General features: G+C 38.8%; 2 protein-coding genes across 2 annotated transcripts in view; one reads left to right on the top strand and one right to left on the bottom strand.

Moving 5' to 3' along the window:
• PDGFD (platelet derived growth factor D) overlaps positions 1-13,944 on the top strand; it is a 276,377-nt gene that overhangs the window by 138,658 nt on the left and 123,775 nt on the right. The window lies entirely within an intron of this gene.
• DDI1 (DNA damage inducible 1 homolog 1) lies at positions 6,216-7,938 on the bottom strand. Its single transcript, XM_010595471.3, has one exon. The coding sequence runs from the start codon at positions 7,533-7,535 to the stop codon at positions 6,321-6,323; it is 1,215 nt and encodes a 404-aa protein (XP_010593773.1). The 5' UTR covers positions 7,536-7,938; the 3' UTR covers positions 6,216-6,320.

The following is a 13,944-nucleotide window of genomic DNA, read 5'->3' as shown; positions in this document are numbered from 1 at the left end:
AATCAAAATTGAATTAAATGTTATTTTTGGATCCTTTTCATTGTACTTCTTTTCTAATTCCTATAACTGGACTTTTAAGGTTTTTAAAGGCTAAGACTATAACTTACATTTCCTTGTGAGACTGCATGGCATAGGACAAAGACAATTCTCTTGAAAAAGTATATTGAATTTTTAGTGACTTCGATAAATGCAAAACATTGATATTTTCTGACTAATAGACTAATTGAATCCCTCCATATGACCTGGGTTTTGAAAGGAGAATATGTGAATCATGTAATTTTTAAGTAATTTTTATGTCCAACTCAAGGAGTCCTTATAGTAAAGCCGGTGACTGATGTTACAGGATAAGAATTTGATGGATCTAAGTGAATTTTTTTTTTTTTTTTTTTTTTTTGGTTTAAGTGAGTTTTTTACCTGGAGTATGCTTATGCTGGTAATTGTCTATTTTATTTAGACAGAGCATCAATGCATCAATTAACAGTTATATATATATATACTTTATAATGTATATTGTATGTTATATTTTACATATACTCTTCACCCTGGTCTGAAACATAGCACACATAGACTACTATGAAGTTTAATGTAGGAGAAAATTATCTTGCGATTTTTACGGAGTTCTTAAAATAAGCCTCACTGATTAGAAATATAGAAAAACTATATTTACAAAATTCGTTCTGAGAAAATAAAGATGAAATCATTAGGAAACATTCAGTGCAGGAATGTGAGGCACAGCCACCCCAGGTGTACCCATCTCAGCAGTCTGTTAAACGGATCTTGTGATTTTTTTTTTGTGTGTGTGTGATAAAGGCTCAGGAGGCAGAGCAGGACTGCAAGCTCCAGTTTTTGGATGAGAGACTCTTAGAAATTCTAAGATTCTAACAGATGGATTGGACAGGGAAGCAAGCTGCGGCTCAAAAGCAGGTTTGACTCAGGCTCTATTGTGAAAATAATGAAACTGTTTTCATTTGTAGAGCACTTACCAATGATGAATAAAGTGTTGAAGGATGGTAGCTTATCCATAAGCTCAGCCACATATAAAAATAGTTGTATCTACAGTACTTAAATCAAGGGAGATTTGGTTAAAAACAAGCCAGGCTTTCTCTCCTCCACCTTTCTTTACCTTTGTTCCCCTTCCTTGGTATTTCAGGCTCTTGTTAACCTCAAAGAATAACTATGAACATTAGCATTGATAGATGTCTTTTCTACCAGTTTACTGGTGTGACTCCAAGATCACTCTCCAATCATTTACTCAAGTGTTTCTTTATGGAATGTTGGATGTCAGCAAAAAACTCTCTTAGAATTGGCATTCTGAAAGAAGCTCAATGTTCTTTTAACTAAAAAGGCAACATTTAGTGCCTGTTCTGAAGATATATTGACATCTGCAGGCATCTATTTGTCTTTTGCCTTTAAGGGGGTGGATTTTCCCTTAAAAAAAAGGGGAAATTTTATGTCCCAGTATTTTAAGAAAGAAGTCAAAATTATATGCTCCGCTTATTTCAAACATCAGTCTTCCGGTTTAACTGTTCTGGAATGCATTTTTATAGTCTTGAAATACATATTTATCACAATAGTGAATTTCTTTTAGGTAAGATGGGAATTTAAATGGGCATTAGGTGAAACCATGGGTTTAATGGATTTTTAAATGGCTTGTCATTTTAAATAGTTAGGTTTATTTCATCATGTAGTCCACATTATCATGACTCTTAATGGGAAGAAAGAAAAGAAACTTTTGTGCATCAGCATCGAGGCAGTAAATTCCCAGGGATAGATATGTTTAAGTTGTATATTAGCAACCTGAACTTTAAGAGGAGAGTACGTTTTTTTCAGCATCAGTGGTGGACATTTTAGATACATTCAAAGTATGTTTTACCTGCTTGCTTCTTAGTAAAACAAATTAATTTCTTCATTTGTACCGACATACTACTGATTTCATGCTAACCTATTTTGTTCTTAGTTGGTTAGAAGTCTGTCTTCTACTTCTAACAACAACACAACCATTGCCATTGAGTCGATTCTGACTCATGATGACCCTATGTGTTTCAGAACAGAACTGCACTGTAGGGTTTTCAATGGCTGTAGAGAGGTTGGCGGTTAGAACCCTTCCTGTAGCTCTGTGGCTCCCTGGTGATTTATTCCTGTAAAGATTGCAGCCAAGAAAATCCTGTAGGGCAGTTCTCCTTTGTCGCATGGGGTCATTGTGAGTCCAAATTGACTCTAAGGTCCCTAACAACAACGCTCTTACAAAAGTAGATCATCAGGGCCTTCTTCCAGTACTACTGGGTGGCTTCCATGGTGCTGCTGTGTGGCTTCCATGGTGCTGCTAAATGAATTTGGATCTCCAACCTTGTGGTTAGTAGTCGAGCCCAAATCATTTGCATCACCCAAGGACTATCACTGCCCCTTGTTGTTGTAGTTATTGTTAGTTGTTGTCAAGTCACTTCCGACTCATGGCAACCCCATATGTGCAGAGTTGAACTGCTCCATAGGTTTTCAAGGCTGTGTCCTTTTGGAAGCAGATCACCAAAACTGTCTTCCGAGGCACCTCTGGGTGTGTTCGAACCACCAACCTTTCAGGTAGTAGTCAGTTGAGTGCTTAATCATTTGTTCCACCCATGAATCCTTCTCCTACCACTACCAGGTTGTAATTACCTCGAGGTCTGGAACTGTGACTTATTCATTTCCATATTTATAAAAGCCTTGCTTGGTGTTTACTTCATGAGTGTTCAATAAAAAAAATTGTTGAGTGTATTCTGATTACTGTTCTCCTGTTGTCAGTAGTATTTTTTACTGATAGTGTTTTGGTACCTTTCACAAAATGGAATTTTGTAATACTTTTGTACCAGTATTCAGGATGAAAATGTGTCAGATAAAACAGGTTTTATAGTGGAAAGAGCTTGGCATTTGAAACCAGAAGACTTGAATCAAACAATTAGATAGGCCAGTCAGTGGTTTTCAAATGCTGGATCATATTCTTCGGTTGGACACATTTAGTGAGGCATGTCTAACATGTTAAAAAAAAAAAAAATAGAATAGGAATAAGATATTAATAAACTAAGAAAGAATGAAAATTTTGTATTATTTCAAAGATGTTTTGTTTCTTGAAAGCACACACACACATATATATGCATATATATGCAAAACTGGGTCACAATGTAAAACATACTTCTTCTAACTGTAGGTTGTCAAAAAAAGTTGAAAAAACACTCAGCTTTCGATACTGGAAAGTTGCTAAATAATTCTGAGCCTCAAAATCCCCATCTGTAAAATGGTGTTAATGGTAACAATCTTGAAGTTTTATTCTGAAGATTAACAGCAGTAATATATGCAAAGTACTTGGCACTGCATCTGATCTACATAATAGACATGCAAAGGGTACTGCCTTTACCTAAAACCAATCCATTTAAAATTGAATTGATTAGGACTTGTTTAAGTGTATACAGGATTGAGTCAAGACTTTAAATCCATATAGCTAATTTTTAAAATGTTTTCTGAATTGAGACACAATGATTTAAAAAGAAGAAAATCAGTAAGGACACTAATCACTTAGTTTATTGATTTTTCTTGGAGGTTGTTGCTTTTCAATTCAGTGAAAGTATTTTTAATTTACAAATCTATTCACTAAAATAATATTTTTAGAAGCTGGAATATGGCCAAAGGAATGGACAGAAATTATTAATAGACTCCAAGCTTGTCCTATGAAGAACAATTAAAGAATCTGCTGAAAACCCACAAAAGAGGATATTTAAGATGACACTGATGTTATATATTAAAAGGATTGCCTTATTTCAGAGAGATTAAATGTGCTCTTGGCAGAAGGAAGAATGACGACCAATTTATTGGAAGTTGTAAGACAATAGATTTGAGTTCAAAATAAGAAACAAAGGATTTTACCTAAGACTTGTCCCTAAACATTATAGCTACCTCAGAAAGGGCAGACCTTGTCACTAGATGAGTTTATACAGATGTTTCATGACAATATGAGACTGTTGTCAGGGAATTCAATTATAGGATTGAGATGAAGGCAGGATGGGTATTGTTGAACTGAATAGCATTTACACTGTCTTTTAGTTGAAAGACTCTGATTTTTAGACTGGCTTGTATGTACCAGACGTCCTGATAGGCTACATGCTAAGAGTTTATTTGATATTGACCAGACTCATGTAATATGCAATTTGGAGTTTTGTTTGTTTGCTTATATGGACCTTAAAACTGAGTCCAGAAGAAGATATCAAGGGTTTACACATATTTTTTCTTGTAAAGAAATCCATGCATTTATTAGGTCAGTTCTCATCAATTCATAGGCATTTTGTTTATCTCTGGCTTTACTCTGAATTTTTTTCTTCATATTGGTAATTACATTGTCCGAATCAGAGTACTTCATTGGAAACAAAAGTAGAAAAGCACTCTGTCCATTTGGTCATTGTTAGCAGCTGTGCTGGGCATAAGCCCTGGTGCAAGGGTAGACCAGGTTAGGGAATGTGAACATAGGCTATACCTCTCAGGAAGAAGAAAACTGGGACATGAATTGAGAATGGCTGGAGGGGAACAGGTGTCTCTTTAGAAAGAAAGTGATTAGTCTCAGGAAGAAGTGGACCAAGAGAAAGATATTATTATAGGGAAGCTTTTTTTTTTTTTTAAGCCATAGAGAGTGCTTCCAGTGGCTATAGATCTTAGGAAAACAGCTGGAATGACTGAAAGGATATTTGAGATGAAAAGATACAGTCTTAGTACTTGAAGGTGCCTTTTCTTCCCAAACAATTTACAGATGAGGAACCTGAGTTCTAAAATATGTGAAGTGATATGCCTAAGTAACATAGAACTAGTACTGGAGCCCTGGTAGCACAGTGGTTAAGAGCTCGGCTGCTAACCAAAAGGTCTGCAGTTTGAACCCACGCCCTGGCGGTACAGTGGTTAAGTGGTCAGCTGTTAATCTAAAGGTCAGTGGTTGGAGCCCGTCAGCCACTCTGCTGGAGAAAAGTGTGGCACTCTGCTCCCATAGGGATTACACCCTTAGGAACCATATAGGGCAGTTCTACCCTGTCCTGTAGAGTTGCTGTGAGTCAGAATTGACTCAATGGCAATGTGTTTGGTTTATTTGGTTTATCAGAACATATGTTTCATGTCTTTGAATCCACTGTTGTTTCTAATACCAGTGTTGATAAATTATGGCCCTGAAACATTTGCCCTGAGTCTGAAGACCTCAGGCAGCTGAACCTTTTCTCTCAGGTGTATTAACCACGGGTTGTAATTAAGCCTAGGCTCCTCCATTTCTCACTACCAGTAGTAATGGAGAGTAGCCCTGTTGGAATGGATCATGGAAGTAAATGTGAGGCATTAGAGATCTTCTCATTCAGAAGTTTTCAAATGTTATTTTAGCAGTTAAACTCTTTTTTCAAACCTCTTACATAACTGCTTAATATATAAAGTAGATTTTTTGAAAAAGGAGTTGGTCTAATATTGATCTAGTATGAGTATTGGGGCACTTGGGCCACTGCCTGCCTGCTGCACCCCATTTCCAACAGCATGCAACCGGCAGGTTCCCGAAAAGCACCATAATTTGGAAAAAAAAAAAAATCAAATTCAATGACTTCATTTTATAGCCAGGGTTTCTTCGTACGCAAGGGAAAGAGAAAATTATTTTAGGAGAAAAATCTGGAATATGGCAAAACTAGCTTGCAGGATGGGCTGCAGTGAACTTGCTATAGAAATGACTGACTTCAGGGAAAGGAAAATATAAAATAGGAAGAAATGGGGCTTTATGCTGTCCAAATCAGAGTTACAAGTATTAACAACTCAAAAGTATAACTGACCCACCGTTTCTAATACCTTTCACACACACACACACACACACAAAAAAAAAAAAATCTGGGAAAACAGACGTGTTTCTCTGAATATAAACAATCATTAGAGGGAATATGAAATAGTTTTGCTTAGATGCCTTGTAGGGTCTGTAGCAATGGCTTTTTCCAGGAATTCTGCAAAATAGCAGCTGGTTTGGACAAGCCACCTTTTAATCTGCTGGAATAATGTCTCTAAAAGAAAAGGCTGGTTTTCCTTTTCATGGATTATCTGGAAATCAACTGGAGCCTCCAGAGCCTTCCCAGTATCAGGTTCCGTGACCTCTGGATAAGGGAAACAGAAGAGGGGCCAAGATAAAGCAAGTACGATTTACATAATTACAGGTCTCAGAACTTAGTCCAGAGGCCAGGTTTAGTTGTTACTGATGTTTTTAATGGTTACATTGCCACTGAGCTCATTTCTTATAATTTCTTGGGACCTGAGACAGCCTCAAGGTGGTGATACATTTACAACCTGCTTCAGTGCCTTTTCCGTCCTGAATCCGTGACTGATTTTTTAGTAGGATCTGCTACTTCCTTGTCAGAAGACTCCTCATACCCAGTATCACTTACCAGCTTAGCACATGGTGGTAACTCTCCCTCAGGAAGAAAGAAAGTCTGTGTGCCAGTGGTACCAATCACCAGCATGTTTTTCTTCAAGTCAATGGAACATTGGTGTCTTTTGAGCATATCTAGTCCTAGAAGCATGTCCATGGGCTGCTCCTCGAGTACAGAGAAAGAGCATTGTAAGAAATCACCTTCAATCTGAATCTGAGCTAGATGAATGCGGCCAATAATTCTCTGTGTGCCCACTCCTTTAGCAATCCCAGCCCATCGTCGGTCCACCAGCCTTATTATGTTACATCTCTCAGCACAAGCTCGGCTCATGATGGTCATCTGTGCGCCTGAGTCAACAAAAGCCTTCAAAGGATGCCCATTCACTTTGCAGTTAATATAAAGCATTACCACTTGTGCAAAACTCTCGGGAGCCTCTTCTATTGCTATATTCATGTTTTCCTCGATGTTCTGCTGCCGGATTTCTTCTTCTATTTTAGCCTGAGCTTCCAGATCAAATGGATCAGCAGAATAAAGGCGAAGCCTCTCTTGTTCTCTCAGAGCCTTCTCCCTTTGCTGCTCCATCAGGACCTGAGAAAAGGTCTCTAGGTTTCCACTGAGCAGAGCTTCTGCCAAACGAGGGTTGCGTTCTTTCAGCAGGGACAGATCATGGGGATTGGAAAGCAGCATGCTTCGGATCAAGGCTGGGCTGTCCAGACCTTGAGAAGATACCATTTTCTCTCCGGAAGCCAAGCTTCGGGCCTGCTGGGCTGTTTGTGCACGTTGTTGCTGCTGCTGTTGCTGGTACTGCTGCTGGCGGGAGCTGGATGTTCCAGGCACAGCTATCCCACTTATATCTATTCGAGGCTGGTCTGGTGTTCGTCCTGGAGGCCGAGATTCCACATTCTCCTTCTGAAGTAAGACTACAACATCACCATCTTTTAGGCCATAGGAACCTAGGGAACAGTGGTCATCAGCAAGGAGTCGCTCCATATAGATTATCTGGGTCTCATCAGTAGGGATGCCAGACTCAAGCTCACAGAGCACCCGGAAGTTATGAAGCTCAAAATCAGGGCTGACCTGGAGAGAGAAGGTTACCTCGGAGAGGTCCCTCCGCACACAGTACACAGTGATCAGCATGGCACGGGCCCGGGAGGGCCACGTCGACAGATGGCATTGGATCGTTCACTGGCTGACCGGTCTCCGTTGGTGAGCCACTGCTTCTCACGACTTGGCACTGCTGCTCAGGCTCCTTCACCTCTCCAAGAGGCACAGCCACTCACCAGCCTGGGGACCTCGTCCCAGCTTCAGTGCCTGCTGCTCAGGCCCATGGAGCCTTGGGGTAGCTTGTTGAGTTCCAAAGTTCATTTGTAGGTGTGCTCTTTGGAATTTAGAATGCCTATTCCCATAGACACAAAGTTGCTCAAGTCCGTTGGGTTCCAAGGCCAGCCCTTAAAAGCCAATTGAGGATATGCTATGGAAAAGATTATTTCAGCTCTTCAAAAACACTTTCACGTTCATTTAATTCTAAAACTTTTTTACGTTCTTTTCCTTATTCCCTGCATTGTTTCCAACAAAATAGATGTTATGTTATGTGCTTGATACGAAAGATAAGCCAGACTCGATGCCTGCCCTTGAGGATCTCACATCCCAGGGAGGGATTGATGGGTAAATGGGTAAACCAAATAATGGGGTAAGTGCTTTTACGAAGATGTGGTCATCTTGCTAAAGAAACCAGTAGATCAAAGTAATTTTCTCTCAAGAGGACATACTCAAATTGGAGGATGAAGATGACCATTTTCCAGGTGAAAAAGTGGTGAGCCTCACTCCAGACAAAAGGAAATGGGTGTATAAAAGCAAGAATTCATGGCAAGGCATGAATTCTTGTTATTTCCGGAGAAAGATGAGAAAAGTAATAGGAGGAATTTGTACATTGAATGGCAGGATATAAAGCAAGACCCAATTTATATGTGAATCCAAGGATTTACATGTCATCAGTAAGCAAGAATCCCCCCTGTATTTATAAAAGAGAGAGAAAGGAAAGCAAAATATTTGAAGACGGTACTTACAATTGAGTTTTGTTTTTTTTTTAATTCATCTAAGGAAGACATTTCTAATGATATATGGAGAATCCAGGGTGGCAGAAGGCCCAGTTAAGGGGCTTTCTCAATAGTTCAAAAAGAGAGCTGTTGCTAAAGTCTGAAAAACTGAGGATGACTAAATTGAAGCTGTGGGGAAGGGAAATGTTTCCTAAGTAGAATGGACAGGATTTGTTGACGCATTGGGTATGGGGAATGTAAAGGAAGCAAATTGTATGGATAAGAGAGGGTCTCTAAAATGGGATACTGGTTAGAAACAGTCACTAGGTGGTACGGTTAGTGTGCTCGGCTGCTAACCAAAAGGTTGGCAATTTGAGTCCACCCAGAGCTCCTCAGAAAAAAGACCTGGCGATCTACTTCCAAAAAATCAGCCTTTGGCAACCCGGTGGAGCACAATTCTACTTTGACACACATGCGGTCCCGATGAGTCAGAATTGACCCAATGGCAACTCGTTTGGTTTTTGATTAGAAATAGGTGTGGTCTTGAGTGGACAAGTGAGATGAACCTTTGTGGTGATCAATCTGACATTGATTCTGCAGTAAAATGAAAGGTGAATGCCACACTGGAGGCCAGATATGGTTCTCTCTTTGACCCTGGGGCACAGGGCTTCCCTTGTTCCTACCAGAGTAGACTCAGGGTAAATGGTGACTGGGTGGAATTTCCTGAGTGCCACTTAATTTTCTCTACATTTCCTAAAGTGTTTATCCTGACTCAGTCTTCCCAAGTGTAACCACTTCTGGAACACAAGCCAGTCAACATCCTCTGCCTCCTTCCCTTTCCTTATTTCAAATTTTGTCAGAAAGGATCTGTCATCCCATATAGGAGAGCACTGTATCAGTTTAGGGGATTTTTTGTTTTGCTCCTTTTTCTCACACGTTTGACATCTTAGATGGAAGAAGGTGTCTCACTCCTTGCTGTAATTGTCATACTTCCATATTCATATTCATTTATATTAGAAATGTTGAGTGAGTGCCCAGTGTGTGTGAAGCATGCGCTAAGTGTACCAACATGAATAATGTACACACAGGCTGTGTCCTTAAAGGAGCTTATGGTGTAAAAGAGGAAAAGTACACACACACACAGTTGAAATATTAGGGGGTGAAAAAAACCACAGTAGAGGCCTGTACTGTGAAGGAGAAATTTATAATATCTGGAGAGCAAATGAATGAGATGGTGAGGGCTGTTGGACAGGGAAGGCTTCTTGAAAAAGCTAGGCTTAGAAAGATGCCAAGGAGTCAGCCAAGTGGGTCAGAGTTGGCGTGGAGAAACCCAAGAAACCTGCCAAGAAAAGTATGTATGGCCTGACTTTGAGCCTTTAACTGGAAAGGCAGCTCTTCATGATATGGGGGTTTTATACAACTTGGGGGAAGAAATCTAGCATTGTAATTTTCCTGAAGAAAATTGTAAATTATTTAAAAAAAAATTATTTATTTCCCACTATTTATAGAGATGAACGGCCCTTTGGCCCAATGATATTAAGTTATTAAATTTCTTGGCATCCTGATAAGTTCAGCAGACATCAGTAATGGTTTCTTCTGAGTTTGGAAGCAACTTTAATGTGAGCGATACCACATGTAAATCCCTGAGCTAGAGAATAGATGAGATGCCAGCGATACTCGGATTTAGTGCTACGTTTCCCTCCCCCTACCCCCCAGTAGTTTTGAACAGTTCGTTCTTAAAACCTTAATACTTAGGAAGATAATACAAGGGTGTTATTTTTTATTTTTTAAGTAGTGGATGAAATTAGTTTTATAGAATAATTTGGGGGCAAAACAAGAATTCAGGGTTCACATCAAAATAACATCTTTTTTTCATTAATATTAGCATTGCTTTGTTACTGAACATAATGGAACTTTTTGCAATCTTTTTATTATCTTCTGGTAATTTTTCACTTTTGATGGCATTTTGCATCAATGTGCTTTTTTACTATTTTACTCTTAGAGCATAACATGGAAAGAAGAAAACCTATCTGGCCAATTAACTGTCATCATTTCATAGATCACAGGGCGTCAGGACTGGGAGGCATCCTTCTCATCCTCAAGTCTTGTTGCGAAAGAGTCTGGAATCTGAAAAGATAAACACGGCTTCCTGGGGCTGTTGAGCACTTCCCATTATGCGTTGTTTTCTCCTTTCGTTTTACTCAGTACTAGGCATGGGGTCGCTATGAGTCAAAAATCGACTTGACGGCGCCTAACAACAACAACACTGGTGATTCAAATATCATATGTATAATTCTCTTACCTCAAAATTTTAATAAGGCATTTCTTCTGATTGTATAAAAAAAATTGGGGATTACTGGGCCATATACACTGAAACCTGTGAGAGCTGGAACTCAGCAGGGCTGCCTTGTTTTTCTGGGTCTTGCAAGTTTTCTGCCTTTGACAGGTTGCAGTCTTACCACTCTTCTAGTAATCATTTTAGTGGAAAATATTTGCGTTTTCCTCCTCTGACAGGTTTTTGCCTTACACAGGTTCTGGCTTTTGTAGGTTTTACTGTGTAAAGAAATATTCCTAATCATAAAATGTTGTTATACCATAAATCCCTATTGCACAGGTTGCTGAGAAAGGAGTGATCTGAATTATCCAGGTGTATTAGTCTTTTTTTTTTTTCATTAGTCTAAGGAACTCAAGATTATTGCGACTTTTCTTAAGGAGTTCTTCGTGAAGTATATTCTCTTATTTTCCTTCCTTGGTAAGTACAATATAGAAACATAATTGAATCTTTCTTTGAAAAGTGAGACTCCTGCAGGGTCTCGGGCTATCATTCAGAAAACCAATTCTCATTGTATAGCATAAATGCCGAGAAAACAGAAGAGAGAAGGCTCTGATCTCATGCTGGCCAGGGAAATAACCTCGAAGTAATTTTTTTGGAATTAATCCATAATAATACCTTTTATAATTTGTCTCCTTATAAAGCTTAATGTGGCAAAAAATCCAGATAATTGATGGTTCTACTTATTAGTCAGTTAAAGCACTGTCTGTTGCTTTTCAAAGCAAAATAAGTCTTTTCTATGAAAAGCTGGAGAAGCCGATAAATGTCATTGTGTAACATATACAATAATTAAACTACGTTAAGAACTACATTAGCTTGCTATGTGCCTGGTATTTCTTTTAAAATAAGGTGTAATTGAGATTTATTAAGATAGTTAAATCAACACTTGAGATTTTAATTTTAACTTAGGAAAGAGGCAGAATTTTTAAAGTCGTATGCTTAGGTTAAAAAACTAATTTTCTCACTCTTCAATTATTTGCTTTGTAACAATGCAATAAATTATACCAGAGTTGCCATGAATGGATAGCATTTATTTCTATAGATAGTTAATTATTTCTACAGATAGTTAATTATTTAACAGGTACATTAAAAATAGTGTAATGAAAGTTTAGTCTTAAAACCTTAGTAAGTTTTTTTAGTATGTTTCCAAGTTTTCCCATATGAGAAGGTTTAGTATTGCTTGTCTTTGAAGCTTAAACATCATAATAAGAGCTGTTAAATAAATATATAAATAAGCAGATATGTAAATATATAAATAAGCATATTTTTGCTTTATTTTATAGATTATTAGTTTTAACATGTCATGACAAAGATGCATATTCAGGTGCATATTGAATGTTGAAAATAGTATAATTTTTGGATTATGTACTTTCCAAGTCAACATATACATGTGTGTATGTGTGCATTTACTTATTTTTCAAAAAGTTAATGTTATAATTTTATGCCTGTCTTAGTTACCTAGTGCTGCTGTAACAGAAATACTGCAAGTGGATAGCTTTAACAAAGAGAAATTTATTCCCTTGCAGTCTAAGACGCTTGAAGTCCGTGTTCAGGGTGCCAGCTCCAGGGGAAGGTTCTCTCTTTCTCTGTCAGCTATGGGGGAAGGTCCTTGTCATCAGTCTCCCCCTGATCTAGGAGCTGTTCATCACAGGAACCCTGGATCCAAAGGATGTGCTCTGTTCCCAGTGCTTCTTTCTTGGTGCTATGAGGTCCCCCAGTCTCTCTACTTGCTTCTCTTTTATATATCAAAAGAGATTGACTCAAAACACAACCTAACCTTGTAGATTGAGTCCTGCCTTATTAGCAAAACTGCTGATAATCCCACGTTATTAACATAATAGAGGTAGAATTTACAACACAAAGGAAAATCACATCAGATGACAAAATGGTGAATGATCACACAATACTAGGAATCATGGACTAGCCAATTTGACACATTTTGGGGGGAACACAACTCAATCCATAACAATTCCCTATAGTCCCTTCCAATCAGGGCTTTACATCTTTTCATTCCAGTTTGACTCCCTGCTGAGAGTTTGCACTTCTGCCCCAAACCAAAAAAAAAACTCATTGCTGTCAAGTCGAGTCCAACCCACCTACCCCAATGCCACCAAGTCGATTCCGACTCCTGACCAGATAAACTAAATCAGAATCTGCATTTTAACAAGATCCCCAGGTGAGTGTTATGTGTACTGCAAATCTTATTAAAATATTGTTGTCGTTAAGTGCCATCGAGTCCATTCTGACTCAGAGCAACCGTATGTACAACAAAATGAAACACTGCCTGGTCACGTGCCATCCTCGCAATCGTTGTTATGCATGATTGAGCCCATTGTTGTAGCCACTGTGTCAATCCATCTCATTAAAGTTGGTTGGCCAGGTAGCTGTCTTCCACATTTCTTGGCATGGATGAGTGAGCACTTCCAGCCCTGCATCCATCTGTTGAAACCTCTCAGTTGGTATTCTGACAATTCCTGGAGGCTTGTTTTTCACCAGTGCCTTCAGCGCAGTGTGTACTTCTCCTTTCAGTGCCATTGGTTCCTGCTCATATGGTACCTCTTGAAACGGTTGAACGTTGACCAATTCTTTTAGGTATAGTGACTCTGTGTATTCCTCTCATGTGGTGTTCACGTTCCATCAACAACGTATTAACCTTCTGAGAGCCTTCTGGGTACCTCTCGCTTCTAGAATAGTTGATTGAAAAGACATATAATTCTGAGCATATTCCTTAACCTCCAAGCGTGATCTTGTGCGCAAGAATAAAACATCAATTAAAGAACAATGCAAAGGGATCTGCAAGCCAGTGCCTTCATTAAATATTTATTATACTTTTCTTTTAGAAGTTATGTCTTTTTCTTTCATTAAAACTATGTGTGTGGGACGTTTTCTCCATTAGTTTTTGATGTCAGATAGTTTATTCAACCTAGAAACCTCTGAAGTCCCTAACTCATGATAACCACCAGTTGCTCTCCAGTCAATTCCAACTCAGGGACAGGCCATGCGTGTCAGAGTAGAACTGTGCTCCATATGGTTTTCAATGGCTGATTTTCGGGGGAGAAGCAGATTTCCAAGCCTTTTTTCCAAGGTGCCTCTGGGTAGACTCAAACCTCCAATCTTTTCGTTACTAGCCAGGGACTCTTTTGATCATGATAAGTGCCCATACGTGTTTCAGTGAAAG

This window comes from Loxodonta africana, chromosome 7, assembly GCF_030014295.1.
Source record: "Loxodonta africana isolate mLoxAfr1 chromosome 7, mLoxAfr1.hap2, whole genome shotgun sequence".
NCBI lineage: Eukaryota > Metazoa > Chordata > Mammalia > Proboscidea > Elephantidae > Loxodonta > Loxodonta africana.
This window is presented reverse-complemented; position numbering and strand designations above follow the sequence as displayed.

Coding starts and splice junctions, on each gene's coding strand:
- DDI1 (XM_010595471.3), bottom strand. CDS start 7,535: ATGCTGATCACTGTGTACTGTGTGCGGAGGGACCTCTCCGAGGTAACC.